We start from the raw sequence: 13,605 nt of genomic DNA, 5'->3' as shown, positions 1-13,605 counted from the left end.
TACTATTTGTATTCTTTTTACAGTTCTGTTTAGCCTTTTTTAATGACGTGACAGACAGCCACATCCTCTCTGTTCTCAAAAGTAGTTGTGTATCATGATGAATTTGTAAATACAGTGCCTTACAAAAGTATTCAGACCCCTTGGATTTCTTCACATTTTGTGTTACAAAGTGGGATTGAAATTGATTGAATTGTCATTTTTTGTTAAAAATGTACACAAAATACTCTGTCAAAGGGGAACAAAAATTCTAACATTTTAAAAACTAAAATATAGTAATTGCATTAAGTATTCAGCTCCCTGACTCAATACATGTTAGAAACACCTTTTGGCATCGCTTACATCTGTGAGTCTTCTTGAATAAGTCTATAAGTGCAATATTTGCCCATTATTATTACAAAAATTATTCAAGCTTTGTCAAGAAGTTGGTGATCATGGCTAGACAGCAATGTTGAAGTCTTGCCATAGATTTTCAATCAGATTTAAGTCAAAACTAACTTGGCCACTCATGTACATTCACTGTCTTCTTGGTAAGCAACTCCAGTGTAGATTTGGCCTTGTGTTTTAGGTTATTATCCTGCTGAAAAGTGAATTCCTCTCATAGTCTCTGGTGTAAAGCAGACTGAAGCAAGTTTTCCTCTAGGATTTTACCTGTGCTTAGCTCCATCCCGTTTTTTTTATCCTGAAAAAGTCCCCAATATTTGCTAAAGGGAAGCATACCCATACCATGATGCAGCCACACCATGCTTGTAAATAAGGAGGCAGTTACTCAGTGATGTTGTATTTGCCCCAAACATAAGACTTTTCATTTCAGCCCAAAAGTGTATTCCTTTGCAATGTTTTTTTTGCAGTGTTACTTTAGTGCCTTGTTGCATACAAGCTGCATGTTTTGCAATATTTTAATTTTGTATAATTGTATTATTTTAACTACAATAGTGTTGCTACCATCGCAGCCATTGAACTCTGTAGCCCATGGCTTCATGGTAACACAGCAGTTTCATTCCTGTCCTGCAGCTCAGTTCAGGATGACTATTCTTTGTGTCTGGGTGGTTTAATACATAATCCACAGCATAATAATTAACTTGACCATGATTAAAGAGCTATTCAATGTCTGATTTGTTAGTGTTACCCCCTTTCACTATCCTTCTTTGATTAATTCGAAAAGCTTTGCAGTTGAATCTGTACTTGAAATTCAATACTTGACTGTGGGACCTTACAGATGTGTGTATGGGGGACAGAGAAAGAGTTGGTAATCAAACAAATCCATGTAACTTGTGATTTGTTAAGCCAAATTTACTCCTGAACTAATTTAGGCTTTCCTAAACAAAGAGGCTGAATACGTATGCAACAACTATATTTTAGTTATGAATATTTGATTTATCTTTAAAAAATATATAATTTTACTTCCTCATTTAAGAGAATTTTGTGAAGATTGTTGACAAAGAAATAATTAAATCCATTTGAATCCCACTTTACCCCAATAAAATGAAGAAATTCAAGGGGTCTGAACACTCTTGCAAGGCACTGTATTGTATTGGCATTGATTATATTTGTTGAATTGTTGATACAAATTGTGCATGAGCTAGTGATGTGTACATGTGACTCATGCCCCTCAAGTCATGACAGTTGGGATGTTGTAAGAATCAAAAGATGATCTACAGAGTGATGTAATTTCCTTTCAGAGGAAGTGTTTGTTATTTCTCTGCTTTGACTTCCTTTACAGGAGGAGCTGGTCACATAGGGCTGGAGAATCCATATTACTAGGGAGGGACATGAGCTTATTTTAACCTGCACCTCAGCATGCTTCCAGCGCGGGGGGGGTAATGAGAGCACCTCTCCCTTAGTGGTCCGGGCCTTTTTTCTTTCTACTACAGGGCTTGCTTACATTTCAGGCCCTCCTGGCACATTGCCACTAACATTTAAGGAATGGTTAAGAGTTATGGAATAAGACTAGGGGCCATAATGTATTTGGGCCCATGACTTGGAAAAAGGTGGATGGAGACTGGTAGAGAGAGACGAAAAGCCTGTAAGGCCACAGGATCTGTTTCTCCAACTAATAACAGGTCTGTCATTTTGCTGGGCTTCATAAACACTTCTCTCCACCCCAACCACCCTCAGAGGCCACTGGCCTGCCGGTGTCTGTCACTTGCAAAACCTAGTTCAGGATTAAATCCGGACTGCGGAGGATTTCCGAGCCGACAGCTGCGTTTATTTTGAATGTTGTCTCCGCAAATGCGGAAACATTGTCTTTAAAAAGGTGCATAGCCAAAAAGAGGTGATCGGATTACAGACCGAAGACTCAATTCAACCCGTAACACTAATATGCTGTAGCGCGAAATGTAAATGTCATTTCCGATTGAGCCAACATAAGACGTTTACCGTCAATGCAGTCTCCGCGCGTGCAGTAACATTGGCTTCAAAATGTATTTTGCTCAGTAACGAAGCTCTCCAGCGATACGGATTGAATCGAGACCCGAGTGTAAAAATACATGTCACGCAGAACGAAAAAGGTACAAAACTGCTTTATTTACAACTGTTTGACCCAGGGCTGGATTCAATCTGTAGTGCCGAAGGTATGCATCGTTGAAATTCAAAAAGTAATTTTCGATTGAGCCGACATATGCAGCGTTTACTGCAAATGCAGAAATCTTGCATTTAAATTTCAATCACGCTGATCTTCAGCACTACTGATTGAATCCAGACCCTTATTGCCTAATACAAATATAACACTTTCCCTAAACAGTGCAAAGAGTCATCATACTCACCCCATGAACAAAATGACACCGTATTTAACACCAAAGAAACAGTTTACCATGATATTGGCCCCAACTCTTCACTGTGTCCCTTAAGTCAGGTAAGCACATTCCTTCATGATGTGGAAGTGCCCTGCAGTTAAATGCTTCTGGGACAAAGTTTAATTTTTTTTTTTTGAAATTGAAGTGTATGAATGTAAATATTCAATGCTTCGCATCAATTGTGTTACTTAATGATGATAGCTCCTTGAATCTCTGATGATCACTGCTGCAAAAAAAGATGGCAGTCACCTCACTCTCTCCCAGTGGATACAGTTACTATTAGAAGTAGTAACATTAAAATGATTGACAACGTGAATGAATGGTGCTTGTCAAGGAACAATTGAGGCCTGGGAAAATATACACTGAGTGTACAAAACATTAGGAACACCTTCCTAATATTAAGTTGCACCCCCTTTTGCCCTCAGAACAGCCTCAATTTGTCAGAGCATGGACTCTACAAGCATTCCACAGGGATGCTGACTCCAATGTTCCCCACAGTTGTGTCAAGTTGGCCTATGGGTGGCGGAGCATTCTTGATACACACGGGAAACTGTTGAGCGTGAAGAAGCCAACAGCATTGCAGTTCTTGACACAAACTGGTTTGCCTGGCACCTGCTACCATACCCCGTTCGAAGGCACTTAAATCTTTTGTCTCGCCCATTTACCCTCAATGGCACACGTACAATGTCTCAAGGCTTAAAAATTCTTCTTTAACCTGTCTCCTCCCCTTCATCCACACTGATTGAAGTGGATTTAACAGGTGACAACAGTAAGTAATCATAATTTTCAACTACTGTAGATTCACCTGGTCAGTCTCATAGAAAGAGCAGTCTGTCAATGTGTATATTTGCTTTACAAATGACATGTTGATGCTAAATAATCATTACACACAGAAAATAACAAAAGAAAGAATCTAGAATGTAATACTTCAACTGAAGCTGTATGGTATGATAAAATGCTTGCCATGGCAGTGACTAAAAATAAAATACTAAAATAAAGTATTTAAGAACATGTAAAGTTTCCATACTGTTCTGAACCCCAAATGTACATAGATATAAAGTTGATTTCTTGGTTAGAACAAATACAATAAACAGATAAAAACTCCATGCAGAGAGTGGAGAAACCCATTAAAGACAAGGCCTATGTGTCATATCCCAGTCGCTGATTCTTACATTTGGATGGATAGACAGAAACAGTCCAGAGGCTATGTAAGCTCATCAGATAAGGCCTCATGTGTTACACAGAAAGAGTTCTTGGATTGGCAACTTCCTCTAAAGTTTCGAATAAGAAAGGCGTTTCAAACAGAATCTGAAAAACAAGGGAGGATTGCAAATGGGAACGGAAAGAGAGTTTGACTCAAGTGCTCAGTCCTTCTCGAAGAACATGAAATCCTGTGAAGCAGAAAAGAAATGTCAACTAAATTTCCTCCAACAACTGCTCATCTTATCAGCATAGTAATAGGCTTCACACATGTCAAGTTCTGTGATTAAATGTTTTTTAAACAGACGAATGGACTTACGATGAGGAAACAGGTGCCCATGAGCACAGCCTTCATCTTGACGTCCAGGTCCATGGGGAACTGGATGCCAAAGTTGTCCGTGTCGGTGAAGACCTCCTTTATCAGGCCACTCCACTGCTTACTGATGCGGCCGATGGACTTGCCTCCATCTTTCCCCGTCAGCTACGAGGGAGGCAGAAAAACACATGGGTCAGAGACAAAGATTTGTCTGCTGCACCTCATCACATCCTTACTTCTGAAAGGATTGGATGAGTGTGTAAACAAAAGGGTAACTTACCCAATCTTTTCTGGTCTAAAAGAAAAGTCAAAGATTAGGTTTGTTCTAGTTAAACAGGACTGTTATGAACTGATTTCACCGAAAGAAAGCCCAAACTGTATGACCCTTCACCTCAAAATTGACATCCCCACAGCAGTTGCAGGCAAAGCAGGGTCCTTCCAGCTTCATTACGGTCTCCTTGTTGGCCCCCTTGATGGAGAACTTGGGCACGCAGGGGTGCCAGTCCTGGGACACATAACCTATGGTGGTGCCAGGCGGGGCTTGGACCTCGAGCTGAGGGACACAAAATTTGAAAGGTATTTGACCATGTTTAAAATCAGGCTTCGGTCCGTACACTGTGGCTTTAAATAACATGTGCTTGGGTTACTGCAAAGCTCGCTTCCGCAGGTAATATGGCACTAATTTGATGAGTGCATTGATGTCTGATATTGGCGTAGCAATCACTATCATGACTAAGGTAATATGCTTCAAATGGTAACTGTGGGGCTATGTCTCCATAGATGCTGAACTAATGTGTGAAACTGCAGTCATAAGGGACCTTAGGAATGTACTATACTTCACGGCTCCACCTGTACCCAAATACCAGAGACCCTATCCGGGACCCGAGCGGGTCCAGATCCAGAGTTCTAAATAAGGTCACAGGTCAGAATGTACTGTTGTTAGCCTGCCACAAAATGTGATTCACTAGAGACAGAGCTGAAAGGTGAAGAGATGGCACCAGATCAAGACAGTCTGGGAGAGGGTTTGGACTGACGAAAGGACCATTCAGCGTCATTCATGGATCTTTACAAAGCACAGACACTAAGGATTTGGTAGGACAGTCCAAAATGGCTTTGAGTCCAACAGTTTCTTTTTAACATTAGCTTAGCATCGTTAACTTGTAATTCATACAGTGTTGTATAGCAATGCTAACCTGAGGATAAATAAACCAATTGCATTTTAGGTGACCTGTCCCTTTACTCCTTCTCTAACACATTAAGACTCAATATGATGATTTTATGTTTGTTTTTTCCTGGTTTGTGTCCCGTTTACATAGTCAAAGCAGTCAAATATTTGTCTCAGGGTTCCTCGCCCCATTGTACCTCTTGCAGGCAGCAGGGGCAACAGCAAGAGGCACAGCGGTAGGGTCGTATGAAGCGGATGACCTCACGGTCCGTGTTGTCCTTGATCTTCATGTCGAAGCTACGCAGGGCGCCGCAGCAGTTGCGTGTGCAGCAGTCGTTCTCCTCCTTGGCCTTGTAGATCTTCTGACCCAGGCTGTTCTTGATCTCGTACTGGTTGTTGGTCTCAAAGCCAGTGAACACTGAGGAGAGGGGAACGGAGGGAGGAGAAGGAAGAGGGGATGGTGGGGAATGTGAGAGGAAACATTCCAGGAACGTAAACAGGAAAACAGTAGTTTGGCGGTGGTCACTTTCTCCTCATGATTTATCGATTTTTACAATGCCTTTACTTCTGTTCTCTCTATACTCAGATAAGACTAGCAAGCTCACCTTCCAGCAACTCCACTTTTTGGTGTATAAGGATCTGGTGAATCTGAAACGCAGAACAGAGTATGAGATACAGTATACAAAACATTAGGAAAATCCTTCATGCCAGACTGACCAGGTGAAAGCTATGATCCCTTATTGTCACCTGTTAAATCCACTTCAAATCAGTGTAGATGAAGGGGAGGACACAGGTTAAAGGACTTATAAGCCTTGCGACATGGATTGTGTATTTTAACTTTATTTAACCCGGCCAAATCCGGATGACGCTGGGCCAATTATTCGCCGCCCTAAAAGACTCCCAATCACGGCCGGTTGTGATACATCCCGGGACCAAACCAGGTTCTGTAGTGATGCCTCTGGCACTGAGATGCAGTGCCTTAGAACGCTGTGCCACTCGAAAGTCCCTGAGTATGTGTGCCATGCAGAGGGATGTTTGTGAAATCAGTGTATTTGACAGCCTGTTGTGATACTCTTCCCAAGCAAACCTACCTGTGTTAGGTACTCCAGACCAGGTGGAACTCCAACAGGCACAACTGCTGCAGGGGCTGGGGAGATGGCTGCAGGAGGGCCCGAGTTAGGTGCACCGTACTCAGGCCCAGGCATGGGACCACCATAGCCTGGGCTGGGGCCCATTTGAGGTACCCCGTATTCAGGCATGGGCACAGGCTGGTACATCACAGGCTGGCCTGGGTGGGGTTGTTTGTGGTTGTAGCCCATATGGAAGCCAATCAGTGGGGGTGCATGGTTAGGGTCACCATACCCACCATGAGGAACAGGGTAGGGGGCCGTGGAGTAACTTCCAGGACCCTGGTGAGGGGATGGGTAACCTGAGGAAATAGTATTATAGTATATTCATATTGATAAAAAGCTACACATGAATACGGAGTTATGGATGCAAATGTGGGGAGTGTGAACTGGTGTTATTAAAGCTCATGCATTGGAGATTCTGCATTACGGAAATTATATGGCATTAACAAAAGTGGGCCGTATTGTTGGACACCAATGGACTCCCCACGCCGTACCACCCATTCAATGGAAACTGCAAGGAACAAAAGTAATTTTCCACATTATCACATAATCTTCTAAGCTTACAGCATCGTAGTCAGCCTTTTACACAGCAAGCTTTTTCTTATCTCGAATACACAGGAATAATAGCATTACACAAAGCCTATGGGGAAAATACCCAGGGGGAGTTTCAATATGGTGCAACAGGGAAATTTATGATTAACTGTTGTCAAGAATCTGTGGTTGTCCTGCTCAGAATCTAGACGTACTCCATATTTAAAAACGCTATAAAGGAGTATCATTACAAGATGTCTATCATATACACGTTTCACAGATCATAGGTCTTACAGGAGGGCATGTATAGGTCTACAAAGGGACTAAAATTGCCACTTTCATCATGATTTTCTCAAAAATGGTTTGTGATACAAATGTAAATCTATGTCAATCATCCTTCCTCCCAATGAAGTTACTATGTGACACTTGCCAGAACAATCTGATTCCAAAAATATTTCCAGGCTACGCTGGCATGGAATCACTCAGATGTGAGCAAAGCAACCCACTATGAAATGTGGACCTGTCGCCCCACCCCTTTCCACATTCCTACCTCTAAGGAAGGAAAACAAAAAAATTGACTAGCTTGCTTTTTACTGAAAATTTGCCCCTGGATTACAGACACCTAGACCAAGAGTGGGGAGATTGAGACCAGCAGATGTTTGCACTTTTCTTTTTTGTAAACTACTGAATGTAAAAATATTGTTTTGGAAGCAAAGAACATTTTTGCATTGTGTATTTAAATGTAAGAACATGATTTGACATTGGTCAAAATTGGGATGGTCTTTTTTAGTATTGAAATATAAGACATTTCATACATTCTTTTCCTACTTCAACAATTCGGGAGAGGGTAAAGTTTTAGTTGAGAGCCTCGAGGAATGTGTAATAGAAGCAGGGGTGTATTCACTAGGAACCCAACAGAATGAAATGGGGAATCCCTCCTAACTGAATTTGTCCAATAGAAACTTGTTTTCGTTGCTAAACGTTTTCCGTTTGCTACGGTGTGCACTAATGATTACACCCCAGGTGAAGAAAAACACCAGTTCAGTTATCTATTCATTCAGGAAGAGACTCATTAGTCACAGTGAGAGTTTGTGATGTCAAACAGATTCACATTTACACTCTTTGTGTTCTCAAACATTGCCGCATGAGGGCATTGGGCACAAGTTGGTGGCAGAACACCAACCTGGTGTCAGAGCATTTTGTAATATTCTGTACATTTCGCATGGTAACCGAGTGGCGCAGCGGTCTAAAGCACTGCATTTCCGCGCTAGAAGCGTCACTACAGACACCCTGGTTTGAATCCAGACTGTATCACAACCGGCCGTGATTGGTTGTCCCATAGGGTTGCGCATAATTGGCCCAGCGTCGTCTGGGTTTGGCCGGTGTAGGCCGTCATTGTAAATAAGAATGTTCTTAACTGACTTACCTAGTTAAATAAATAATTGTTGGATGTCCAACACCCATTTCGTATGTTATTAATAAGAATTCGTATTATATGTTACAAATTTGTAAAAATGTACGAGAATGTAACGAATTCTCAGAACGCCTCAATTTACATGCTGCTTATGAGTGAATTTGACTACCTTTGGATTATAACTGGATTTTAAGGCTCGTAAGAGTGTCCTGCTTAAGATGTCTAATTGTCGCAAATCAACTGCATTAAAAAACACTAACAAGTACACTGGCTTTTTGGATAGACTTTACTTCAGCCTGTGAATGTACATAATTCTAGCTAACAACCGCTACATCCAAAAAAGTTATTTTGCAAAGACCAACCATTTTACGCGTATGAGATCCCAAAACAGTTATTTTGTTTAAGTAATACAAAACGTAATTCTATGATAGGTTGAATGGGAGCAGATGGCGATGACTTTCTACAGCCAAAAGTTGAGCTTCTGTGTGTAACATCAGTCATGTACTGAAAAGGGGCCTATGAACACAGTTATCCTGCAAAGATGCAATTTATGAGAAAAACAAAGAGCAACCCCAGTATAATATGATAACTAAATTAGATATGTAGAAAATATTTACCTGGGGCTGACATGACTTAGTGGACAGCAGGCGGATTTACTCGTAACGATGTGCGCTGAGAATCGGGAAGCACGTTCAGGGAGTGAGTGGGTGATTTAATAAAACCAAGAACGCAGACATGAAACAGAAACAAAGAAGCCTGGGGAAGGAACCAACGGAAGTGATGAGTCCAGGTATCTGACGATGCGTAACGATGGGGACAGGTATGCGCCATACAGTGGCGGTTGTAGACCATTTCAACTGGGGGGGAAAGCTGGGGCCAGTTGTACTGTTAGAGGGGCCAGTTACATTAGACGTTATTATCATATCGTTTTCTTCACTGCATTGCAGGCATTAGCAGTCAAAAGACCATGTTCATAATCATCATCGTTGCCACAGTCTAATAACAGATGCACATTTAGGGGGGCCACAAGGGTTGTCACAGGGGCACTGTCGTAGTGTCCCCCCCTCCCCTCCCCAGAAATGCTAGTGGCGCCATAACGAGCAGCCTGGTGACCTAGAGGCCGGAGTGGGAGCACATGTGACAGTACCCCCTCCCTGAAGCACGGCTTCTGCCGCCGGACACTGACAAAAATGATGATCCCAGGGAACAGGAGCGGACCGGTCACCTCTGCAGAGGCGCAGGAAACCCGTCAATCCGGCTGAGACGCAGGAGCATGGCGACAGAGCGCCGGAGATAGCGCATAACTGACGGTACCCCGTCCCCGGCTCCCAGACCCAACGTCATACCCACCTAACCCGAAAAAACACTCCATGATGCTTCCCTTATGTGAGGCGTCATTCTGTAACGATGTGCGCTGAGAGTCGGGAGGCAAATTAGTGAGTGAGTGATTTAATAAAATAAACGGAACATAATACAACGCACAGACATGAAACAATGACATCTAGGGAAGGAACCAAAGGGAATGACACATATAGGGCAGGTAATCAAGGAAGTGATGGAGTCCAGGTGGGTCTGACGACGCGCGTAACGACAGTGACAGGTGTGCTCCAAAACGAGCAGCCTGGTGACCTAGAGGCCGGAGAGGGAGCACACGTGACACTTGTCCACTCCCGTAGACTCTATTGAGGCAAAAGGAAAACTACGGCAAGACCAATTTCAGCACTCTGAGTCAAACAGATCAAAAGATATAAACATGTGCCCGTTATGGCGCCACTGATATGAATGTTCTTGCATATGTCGAGTCTTGACAGTGTTTGCAGCATGTGTACCAAATTGTGTTACAATATGAATATTCTTGACTGATTCATATGCATTTATGTTCCAGAACACGCCCACATTAATGTTTATTGGTCAATAGCAGCAATGTTGTTTTAGGTACTGGTCTGGAAAATATTGCGTTGATAGACCTTTGTATGTGAAGTTTCATGCAGATCGGTCATTCGGTGCCAAAAGAGTAGCATTTTAATTGTTTTTCACAAAATTCTAAATTGAGGAAAATACATCATGGTGGACCTTATGGATCCAAAGGAAAATGTGTTCCTTTTGAGGAGAGGGACCGATGTATCACCTTTCATGACTTTACGTAAAACAGTGTGAGGGGCGTGAACTTTCAAAGTTTGTATTTTCCGTCTCTTGTTATAGCGCCACTATCTGGCCAATCAGTGTAATTTGTAAATGCCTGATCTCAATGCATCATTCACCCAAGTTATGTCAAAATCGGGCCAGTGCTGTCTGAGATACAAACGTACGAATGAACGTACGAGGACAGAGACAGATTCACATGCCCCTCCCCGATTTCATCGTGGGGGACAATGATGGGTTGGTGGGCTAGGGCTATAAAAAGCAGAACAGAGAGAACAAGGTTGTTGTGAATGAGAGGGAGAATGACACTGAACATATCCACCAGTCCAGACAAACCATTCACAATAAGACGCTATAAAAACAAACTTTGTCCTTTCATATTCTCCAACATAAGATCTAAAACATGCATCCATAGAGCCCCACAGTGGAGTTGTCATAATACCCATAAAACCTAGTGGTCAAACAGGGAAATGGTTCCAATCGTTTTTCCACCATACATTTTTCTAAAATCCCCTATGGGAGAAATGAATGGTGGAAAAACCATTGGAACCATTTCCCTGTTTGACCGCTAGGTTCTATGGGTATTATGACTCATTTTGTGGTACTCTATGCATAAGTGTAATTTGCCACTCAATGTTCTAAAAGCATGTGGTTACGGAACTTGTTTGATACACAGTACAGTACACCCAGTAAGCAAATAAGTATTTCAGTTTCTTCCAATGGGGTCTGGTTCCAGAAGATACCTTCTCACACCACAGACACTGTGAGATGAGACAAGATGTCAATTGGTGACAGAGAGGACGCTGTGTTACTGCCACCAACAGCACAGGTGTTGAAATCACATTTAGAATTAGAAGCTAGGCACTAACAAGTGTTTGCTAGCTAGCATTGTACTAGCTTGCGTGTAGGATGTTCACCCATAAAATTCATTCATTCAAGGATTATACAAATATGTAGATTCAATAGAGAATTGCGTGAAACATTACATAATATATACAGTTGAAGTCGGAAGTTTACATACACTTACGTTGGAGTCATTAAAACTTGTGTTTCAACCACTCCACAAATTTCTTGTTAACAAACTATAGTTTTGGCAAGTCGGTTAGGACATCTACTTTGTGCATGACACAAGTCATTTTTCCAACAATTGTTTACAGATTATTTCACGTATAATTCACTGTATCACAATTCCAGTGAGTCAGAAGTTTACATACACTAAGTTGACTGTGCCTTTAAACAGCTTGGAAAATTCCAGAAAATTATGTCATGGCTTTAGAAGCTTTTGATAGGCTAATTAACATCATTTGAGTCAATTGGAGGTGTACCTGTGGATGTATTTAAAGGCCTACCTTCAAACTCGGTGCCTCTTTGCTTGACATCATGGGAAAATCAAAAGAAATCAGCCAAGACCTCAGAAAAAAAATTGTAGACATCCACAAGTCTGGTTCATCCTTGGGAGCAATTTCCAAACGCCTGAAGGTACCACGTTCATCTGTACAAACAATAGTACGCAAGTATAAACACCATGGGACCACGCAGCCGTCATGCCACTCAGGAAGGAGACACGTTCTGTCTCATTGAGATGAACGTACTTTGTTGCGAAAAGTGCAAATCAATCCCAGAACAACAGCAAAGGACCTTGTGAAGATGCTGGAGGAAACAGGTACAAAAGTATCTATATCCACAGTAAAACGAGTCCTAAATCGACATAACATTTACATTTTAGTCATTTAGCAGACGCTCTTATCCAGCAACTTACAGTAGTGAATGCATACATTTCATTTCATGCATTTTTATTTTTTATTTTTGTACTGGCCCCCCGTGGGAATCGAACCCACAACCCTAGCGTTACACACACCATGCTGGCGTTGCAAACACCATGCTCTACCAACTGAGCCACAGGGAAGACATAACCTGAAAGGCCGCTCAGCAAGGAAGAAGCCACTGCTCCAGAACCACCATAACAAAGCCAGACTACGGTTTGCAACTGCACATGGGGACAAGGATCGTACTTTTTGGAGAAATGTCCCCTGGTCTGATGAAACAAAAATAGAATTGTTTGGCCATAATGACCATCGTTATGTTTGGAGGAAGCAAACATAAGCAAGCCAAAGAACACCATCCCAACCGTGATGCACGGGGGTGGCAGCATCATGTTGTGTGGTGCTTTGCTGCAGGAGGGACTGATGCACTTCACAAAATAGATGGCATCATGAGGATGGAAAATTATGTGGGTATATTGAAGCAACATCTCAAGACATCATTCAGGAAGTTAAAGCTTGGTCGCAAATGGGTCTTCCAAATGGACAATGACCCCAAGCATACTTCCAAAGTTGTGGCAAAATGGCTTAAGGACAACAAAGTCAAGGTATTGGAGTGGCCATCACAAAGCCCTGACCTCAATCCTATAGAAGAATTGTGCGCAGAACTGAAAAAGCTTGTACGAGTAAGGAGGCCTACAAACCTGACTCAGTTACACCAGCTCTGTCTGGAGGAATGGGCGAAAATTCACCCAACTTATTGTGGGAAGGTTGTGGAAGGCTACCTGAAACGTTTGACCCAAGTTAAACAATTTATAGGCAATGCTATCAAATACTAATTGAGTGTATGTAAACTTCTGACCCACTGGGAATGTGATGAAAGAAATAAAAGCTGAAATAAATCAATCATTCTCTCTACTATTATTCTGACATTTCACATTCTTAAAATAAAGTGGTGATCCTAACTGGCCTAAGACAGGGAATTTTTACCAGGATTAAATGTCAGGAATTGTGAAAAACTTAGTTCAAATGTATTTGGCTAAGGTGTATGTAAACTTCCGACTTCAACTGTATAACAGAAAATTATTAGTCAAGGACTGAAATATATACATTTATGTACATAGTACAGTGCAAATTACAATACAAGACATAAAA

General features: G+C 41.9%; 1 protein-coding gene across 1 annotated transcript; it reads right to left on the bottom strand.

Moving 5' to 3' along the window:
* Nucleotides 1–2,503: 2,503 nt before the first annotated feature.
* On the bottom strand, nt 2,504–9,354 carry LOC106577562 (phospholipid scramblase 2). The gene is made up of 7 exons (XM_014155707.2): nt 9,166–9,354; nt 6,565–6,902; nt 6,079–6,121; nt 5,671–5,891; nt 4,700–4,861; nt 4,312–4,473; nt 2,504–4,183 (listed from the first exon to the last, which is right to left on the bottom strand). Exons 1-7 carry the CDS (start codon nt 9,176–9,178, stop codon nt 4,157–4,159), a joined length of 966 nt encoding a protein of 321 aa, XP_014011182.1. The 5' UTR covers nt 9,179–9,354; the 3' UTR covers nt 2,504–4,156.
* Between the last annotated feature and the right edge of the window lie 4,251 nt (nt 9,355–13,605).

The sequence above is a fragment of the Salmo salar genome, chromosome ssa18 (genome assembly GCF_905237065.1).
Source record: "Salmo salar chromosome ssa18, Ssal_v3.1, whole genome shotgun sequence".
Classification (NCBI taxonomy): Eukaryota; Metazoa; Chordata; class Actinopteri; order Salmoniformes; family Salmonidae; genus Salmo; species Salmo salar.
This window is presented reverse-complemented; position numbering and strand designations above follow the sequence as displayed.